We start from the raw sequence: 7,892 nt of genomic DNA, 5'->3' as shown, positions 1-7,892 counted from the left end.
TTAAAAAAATAGCTCTTTGGCAGTTCAAAGCTTCAATAAATTGCCACTAGACCGCAGCGTAGTAGCATTATTAAAATGTGCGAGTCGGAACATGCATCTCATAAGCGTAAGCGCTTTCTTCAAAATTCAAAAATTTAAATTTGCTCATTTTAGTTATTTAGTTAATTTTCCCTGATTTGCCATAATTTTTCCTTCTAAAGTCTTTTTCCTGTAAATTTACCAGTCTTTCCATGTTTATAATACCCCGGGCCATGCAGTGATAATCATGTTGTCCTTAGTGTGGATCACCAACATCTTTGGTAGTCCAAAACCAGAACTGAATCCTGGCTTTCTAGACACCAAAAAAAATGGTCTTTCACAAATGATTTTCCAAAGGCTATTCATGCCACAGTGAGAATATGGAGCAGGCTGGAAATCTCCTGGTTTGTCAGGTGACAACTGTGTGTTACTTTCATTCTACTGAAATGAAGATGACACCTTAGATCAAAATGAAACACTGTCAAGCCAATAGTTTTGACTCGTATCTAAGTAAGTTTCCTTCTTTCCTTTTCATGTCTAGTTAGCTTGGAACCTAGTGTTCCTGGCTTTTAAGTGCTACATTGTAAGTTTGATCCCCCTACTGGGTTAGCCTTGCTAGGACAAAAAAAAAAAATCAATCCACTCCTAGCCTAACCCAGTAGATACATCAATTTTGGGATGATAAGACCTCTGTTGTTACAGTTCCCTCTATCAAACAGGTTTCCTCTGTTTTAATTCAGGAAGGACTAACACCAACTCATTTGGCCTAAAACATCTAGCCTTGTGTTTGTCAACATTTGTAGTGTTACTTAAGCATCCATGAATGTGTAACAAACACCATTAAGTTATATCAACCTTCATAAATTTCTTGACAACTGTTTTCAGGGAGTCATGAAAGTTTCATCAAAATCTTCCTGTTTATTGTTGGAGTCAGTGTATTCTGGAACTCAGTATGGGGAGACTTTGTGTTTGATGATGCCGAGGCCATTGTGAATAATGATGATGTTCAAGGAACAGCACCATTATGGAAGCTCTTCTACAATGATTATTGGGGTTCACTGATCAATCAGAATTACAGTCACAAATCCTACAGACCTTTAACTGTGATAACTTTCAGGTAACTATCAATTTTAACTTTTCAGTCTCGTGTAGAAATGGACTTCCTACAATCACAGTTTTGGTATGCACTCAGCCCTATGTAGGTAATCTCATAATCTATCAAGAAACATTTTGAAATCCTAGCAAAGATAAGGTGTTTGAAGCCAAGTATCATACTAAGAAAAAAAGCTTTCAGTACTTAAATACCATCACTTATTGCTAAGTTGACATGACAAAAACACAAATAAGCCTTTGAAAAGAAGTAAAAATTTGTTAAGTAACTCTTTCTTATCATTTCAGATGGAACTGCCTTCTGTTTGGCAAGGCAGCATTCAGTTTTCATGTAGTCAATATAATTCTACATGGCTTATGTAGCAGTTTGACATACAGTGTTGTTCAAGTTCTATCAAGAGGCCATAGTCCATCCACTGCATTCTACACAGCTTTGCTCTTCACTGTACATCCCATTCATTGTGAATCTGTAAGTTTTTTTTCTTTTTTTTTTTAAGAAATTTTGATAGAGCCACCAGCCATTTAAGTCATCAGTGTTCCTCTTCAAATGAGCATTGCCAAGATTCCATGCAAACTTGGGATGTTAATGAACTCAGCTTTCTTGTTGATAAGGCCCATGGGAACTTTTTTAATTTTCTAATGCTTGCTTGGGTGAAAAAATGGATGAGATGTTTAGATTTGTATAAATTGAACACATCCTTTGGAGCATTTGCCCCTACACCTAAGCCTCAGAGTGGGCTTTTTGTGTATGGAGTTAAGCTGATGAGTTGTTTAGGTTTCTGAAACAGTTTGATGCCATTCATATGCTGAACAGTACAAAGAGCCATACCTAGCTACTCAATTAGCTATTTTGAGTGGGTACCTACTTCTTGTTCATGTTTTTTAGTACCTAATCAGACTGTCTAATGGACACTTTCCTTATCTTACCAGGTGGCTGGAATAGTGGGCCGTGCAGATCTGCTTGCTGCATTCTTAGGGTTTGTCTCGATACTTGTGTACAAATACTGCTCCTCAACACACAATGTGCTGAAGATGATTTCTCTGACCATTACTAGTGCTCTATTGTGTGTCGGAGCCATGCTGTGCAAGGAACAAGGCATTACTGTACTGGTAAGCAGGTTTTAACTTTTTTCTACTTGAAAAAAAAAAAAAAAAAGAAAAAAAATGTGTTTTGATAGGGGGGACAGCTGTAACAACGGAGGTCTTATTGTCCAAAATTAAAGAGAGAAGAAGGGGAGGATAGGACAAACCTAGCAGATCCAAGAATAAACCTAAAGTACAATAGTCCTCTACACACAGGAATTTCTTCAGAAAAGATACCCATTTTAATGTAATGTAATATAAGAACAAACCTTATCAGAATAAAGTTCGCGCCGGCGGGAATCGAACCCACCACCTGTCGCTTACGATTAGTCCACCTTCCAAGCTTATTATACTAACTGAAGTAAGAGTATGAAGGTGGGAAAAACCTACCAAATCGGTTTGTGTAAAGATACAGGCGTGCTTACTGGAATTTGGCCTGGCACACTACCTTGTACTCAGATATAATAGACACTTTATTTTATTCCCCCCCCCTTTTTTTTTCAGGGCATACTCAGTATCTACGACTTGTTCGTCGTTCACAAGCTGACCATCGTTGGCTGCTATTCTCTGCACATAATCAAACCTCATCGCCAGAGGTTTCTGCTCATCAGGCAAGGGCTGTTGGCTATTGTAGGACTACTGGCTCTGTATGTACGATGGAGTATCATGGGTTCTGCCCCGCCCACGTTCAAACCCATTGATAATCCTGCTTCCTTTCACGAGCAGTTTGTTATGAGGGTAAGAGAATGTTCTTTTTATGCTAGGTACCTACTAAAATAATAATAAAAAAACTAGTCCTAATAAGTATCTTCCTACATACTTACATTACCTACTAATTTCTGTGTCCGTGAGATAGTCATGATATTATTATGTCATCGTGTTGGAAGGATTAGGGGTTGAAACTCAAGACCCCTTGGACGTGCAGAAACAGATCTTGACTCCTTCCATGCTCTAAGATTTTTGCAGATAATTTTGAATGTGAAAAGTTTTGTCTAGCCAGCCTTGTTAGGTTGGAGGGTAGCGCGTCTGCCTTGTATGTGCTAAGTCGCGGGTTCGACTCCCACCACAAAAGTCTTTCCTCAGGTGGATTGCAACATTTTTCGTGATGATTAAGTCAGTTGCCTAACAGGTCTAATTTTTCACCAGGTGTTCAACTACAATTACATCTACGCCATCAACTTGTGGTTGCTCCTGTGCCCCCAATGGCTATGCAACGATTGGAGCATGGGCAGTCTACCCCTGATTCAGTCTTGGACTGATTATCGTCTTGTGTTTGTGTTGGCATTTTGGACTGCCATGGCCGGGCTTTTGCTTCGATGTGTTCAGTCCTTGTTTGACCAGCAGAGAAGAAGGTAAGAGGCTCACATTCTGAGCGAATCATATGATTTCTATTTTTATCCAATTCATATGGTCCGAATCAGTCTATAACTTTTAAAGCTGCGTCCACACATAGCCAACGGCTGTCGATCGACTAGTTGAATCTGTGTTGTAGATGCAGTGTGGACGGTTTCAGTCGACATCGATCGACGGCCCTCGACTATGTGTGGACACAGCTTTAGAGCTATTACAAGAGAAAATCCAAATGCTACAATTCGTGATATGCACAAGTGAGCTCTTTTACATTTAATGATTTGATCACTGGCGTCTTATTAAAATTTTCCCCAACTTTTTCCACCATTAAAACTATCTGCTTCCAGACACACACAAAAAGCCCACTCTGAGGCTTAGGTGTAGGGGCAACTACCCCAAGAGATGGGTTAAGGTTATACGATCTGCTTCCGGAGCATTTACTGCAGACACACAACTAGATATATATCTCATTTGCTGATCCCATGTCATTTCAGAGATGTACTCATCGCCACGTCTCTGATCATTGTGCCATTTCTGCCTGCTTCGAATCTGCTGTTCCGAGTTGGCTTCGTGATAGCCGAGAGAAATCTGTACATCCCCAGTCTCGGATTTTGCCTGCTCGTTGCTGTCAGCCTGAACAAGGCAGTGCAACAGTTTGATAAGCATAAACAGGTGAGTTTTGCTACACGGAAAGGAAGAAAAGTGGTTGGGTGGAAGAGCTCCTCCCTGATAACCTTTAAAAGAAGATTAAATAAAGTAAAAATTCAAATGAAATGAAAATCTTGTGGGAGGTGAGGAATAGAAATCCGTCTGGGACACTCTTATAAGTGACACTCTTTTTGCCTGCTCGTTGCCTGAACTCTTATGAGTCTTATGCCCGATTTTACCACAGAGGGTTTTCAGTGAATCCAGAGTTTAAGAAATGCTCACCTGCGTAAATCAAATGGGTGACGTCAAAGAAAGCCCTTGACGCTTATTTAACTTTCAGTGGTAAAACCGGCCTTTGGCCAAAGCAGTCCATTGCTTGATTACATGGATTTGTCTCATGTATTGGGGTAGTAAAAAAAAGACTCATTTTTTCCCCCTTACAGAATATCATAGCAGCCTTTATATTTGTGATGTTCATTCTGAGCGTACGTACATTGGACCGAAACGAAGACTGGAACAATGAAGTGCGATTGTATGAAAGTGCCATACGTGTGTCACCGCTGAATGCGAAGATGCACTTCAATCTGGGTAAGCTCCAGCCTTCCTATATCATCTGATGTGTCTCTAGTCAGGGCTTACCAATTTAGAGTAACACTGGATTGATGTTAATCCAAAAACAAGCTGTACTTAGCACGATTAACATAATTATGTAGCTCTATTTCAGATTAAAAGATCTCTTGTTTATTCGACTTGGTAAGCTCCAGCCTTCTCATGTCATTTAAAGGCCGGTACACACATGTCTCTCCTACGCGATATTTTGCGAAGATTTCATGTCCGAACGAGTGAAATTTGCATAAATATTGCATATACACGCAACGATCTGTCGATGTCGAAAGACCAGGTATTGAGACATGTAATAGCATTTGTGTCAGTCTCTTAATAGCTTCTTCCACCTTTCCACCTAATAATAAGTCTGTCATTCCCAATTCACAGGTCGTCAGGCAGCCGAGCAAAACAATCAGGCCCTGGCTGTCACATATTATCGGGAAGCAATTCGACTCAATCCTACCTATGCTCAAGCCATGAATAACCTAGCCAATCTATTACGATTAGACCAGCCTCATGAAGCCGAGATCTTGTTTAAGAAAGCCGTGCAATATGAGTAAGTAACCAAGATCCAAATCTTTCTCAATGGATCACTATAATGCGATGTTGCGCGTGGTAAGTGTCTGGATGGGTGGCCATATGGGCAAACGCATACTGGCTTTTCTCGGCCCCATTTGGGGTGGGTGAGATTAGTGAGTAGGCACAAAGTTTGTCATCGAATGGTGAGCCGAGCTAACCAGGTCACCACACACCAAGACGGACATTTGTACTTGCTTATTCTCGATCTCTGAACTTACACCATACGTTGAAAGTTTACATTGTTCCTACGCTGTGTTTTGAAAAAAAACTATCACGACGCCATCGCCATAACGACTGGTAGAAAAGCCGCAAAAAGCCGGCATAAAAAACAATAGCCAAAAGCCGATATAACTGATTTGGCCAATCTCTATAAGATTTTTCAATGTTATTTTGCTGGGGTTTATTCGTAGTAAGTTATACCTTATTTCTTTCAGTACACTACGAGTGTGGTTCTTAAAAAAATTTGTCAACTTCGTCTTTAAAAAGATGACTGCTCCCAAACGATAAACCCCACTATATGCATACCGTTCCATCTGCTGAAATAATCGGATGGAATGTCTTGTCGGATAAGAGGAAATGACGTGGAAGGTTAGAAGATAAGACCCCAGCCGCAATCGGAGGAATAGGATGGGGAGTAGTGGGAATAGATCTTTTGTATTATGTGATGGCTTTAAGGCAGCGAAGTGAGGCCTTAAGGCGATCAAGTACGACTCCGTACCGGTCTTGTACATCTTTTATTATTTTTTTATGGCCAGCGCGGCGCGCGAGGATAATCGACGTATCAATGAGTTTATGATTTTTGGTTGTTCAATAGGTGTACCTAGTATACTTCCTTTTTGTAGTGGTGTACTACATAAGACTTAGGCGCTTTTACCAGGGTTAAGGTTTTAGATTATACATGATGTATCAGATTATCTGGTCTCTCCACCTGGAGGGATTGATAAGTGGTGGAAGCCTGGAACGTAATCAATGTTTGTTCGTAAAAAAAAGTATCCTAGCAAGTGGATACCACCGGCCCTTCACAGTATGATGTTAGCTTCTGGAGCTCTCAAACTCCCCTCTCGAAAACCGCGCCTTTTTGGCGGTCTTTTGCCGGCTTTAAAGCGTGAAAAAAAAAGTCAAAAAGCGAATATTGAGGATTTTGGCACGCAAGGATGCCTTAAAAACCACCAACATTTAGTTTTAAGTTCTGCATTTCCATGTTGTTTTTAAAGGATGAACTACCACCCGTTTGAAATGGGATACAAGAAAATATCTATCACCCGCACAAATGTGTTCGGACATTCCAGTTATTCCACCGCTTTTTGCCAGCACTAAAAAAAAAAAAAAAATTCAAACGTTTGTTAAAGATCGGTCCTTCCCAATTGAATCTTTTCCAGCGAAATGCAGGTATTGGGAAACACTGGTGCGTCTCCAAATTATGAAATTTTCAGAATTGTGAAAAATTATAAGGTAGTGAACAAAAATGAAGAAATAAAGGAAGTTTCCGCGAAATTGTAGATGAAAGCGCATTCCAGATAAAAATTTTCAAAATACCACTCAAAGTAGTTGTAAGAAAGGTCGGAGTTTGTCGGGCAATCGAGTTGTCGGGACAATTCGGGTGATGTTTAAATTGCCCTAGAATTGACTGACAATCGAAATTGCAACACAGATTCCTGACTTATTTATAACCACTTTAGGTTGTAATTAGAATGAGATGGCTATCTGACAGTTTGCTCACTACTATTATAACACGGTCGAAGAAGTGTACTTTTCCTAGGTCGGTAACATTGTAACTCAGGTCCACACAAGTCTCGAAACCACGTAGTGGGGTACAGGTTTATGACTTTGTCTCCATTACAGTCTATGGCAGTCTTCCAATGAGAATATTAAGTACCAAAAGTTTACCCCATTTTTTTCTTTTCTAATTTTCCTTAAATACTTTTTAGCACATTTTTTCAGTTCAAAATACTTCACCTTCTTTTCAGAGAGTTTTCTTTCTTTGTTTAGTCTCAACTTTTTGGGTTTCTAAGTTTTCGCAAGAAAGACTTGTTAGTAAGACCACCTTTATGAGTCGAGCTAAAGAAGAGGCTCCCGAGCCATCGATACCAGGTTCCTGAGGCAACTCCTGCGAAGAATCAAGGTAATCATACCAGACAAAAAAGAGAACCAGGCCATGATCCGATACCAGCTCCAGACCATGAAGGCAAACACCTGCAGATAATTAAGAGTGAACCTGTATGTATAGTGTTTCTGTTTCATGTGGAACTTAATTACTAGTGGATGCTACAAAGGGTCCAACATGTTCATCAGGCGAGAAAGAAAGAAGAGTTAGCCGGGTGTGACTGTCGTAAACGACATGTGATAGAGGCGAAGGAGCTTGGAAAAGACCTGACAACTCGTCATTATGGGTCTAATAAGTTGCCCTTCTCTCAAGACCAGGACTTTTTTCTAAAAACGTTCCCCAAATCATCGTAGTGATGTATTGATGATTCCAGAAATCATGCTCCCCAAAAAGG

The 7,892-nt window shown here is 40.1% G+C and overlaps 1 protein-coding gene across 1 annotated transcript in view; it reads left to right on the top strand.

Moving 5' to 3' along the window:
- Positions 1-97: 97 nt before the first annotated feature.
- Positions 98-7,892, top strand: part of LOC103523390 (transmembrane and TPR repeat-containing protein 4-like) — a gene marked incomplete at its 3' end in the record, with an annotated part of 10,455 nt that continues 2,660 nt past the window's right edge. Inside the window, exons 1-10 of the mRNA XM_008488440.3 lie at positions 98-528; positions 904-1,135; positions 1,417-1,597; positions 2,059-2,238; positions 2,716-2,949; positions 3,358-3,563; positions 4,056-4,233; positions 4,653-4,797; positions 5,203-5,371; positions 7,462-7,589. Coding sequence (XP_008486662.1) covers positions 489-528; positions 904-1,135; positions 1,417-1,597; positions 2,059-2,238; positions 2,716-2,949; positions 3,358-3,563; positions 4,056-4,233; positions 4,653-4,797; positions 5,203-5,371; positions 7,462-7,589 — 1,693 coding nt within the window. The remainder of the gene's footprint in view (positions 529-903; positions 1,136-1,416; positions 1,598-2,058; positions 2,239-2,715; positions 2,950-3,357; positions 3,564-4,055; positions 4,234-4,652; positions 4,798-5,202; positions 5,372-7,461; positions 7,590-7,892) is intronic.

Source organism: Diaphorina citri, unplaced genomic scaffold (genome assembly GCF_000475195.1).
Source record: "Diaphorina citri unplaced genomic scaffold, Diaci psyllid genome assembly version 1.1 scaffold21532, whole genome shotgun sequence".
In the NCBI taxonomy this organism is placed as follows: domain Eukaryota; kingdom Metazoa; phylum Arthropoda; class Insecta; order Hemiptera; family Psyllidae; genus Diaphorina; species Diaphorina citri.
This window is presented reverse-complemented; position numbering and strand designations above follow the sequence as displayed.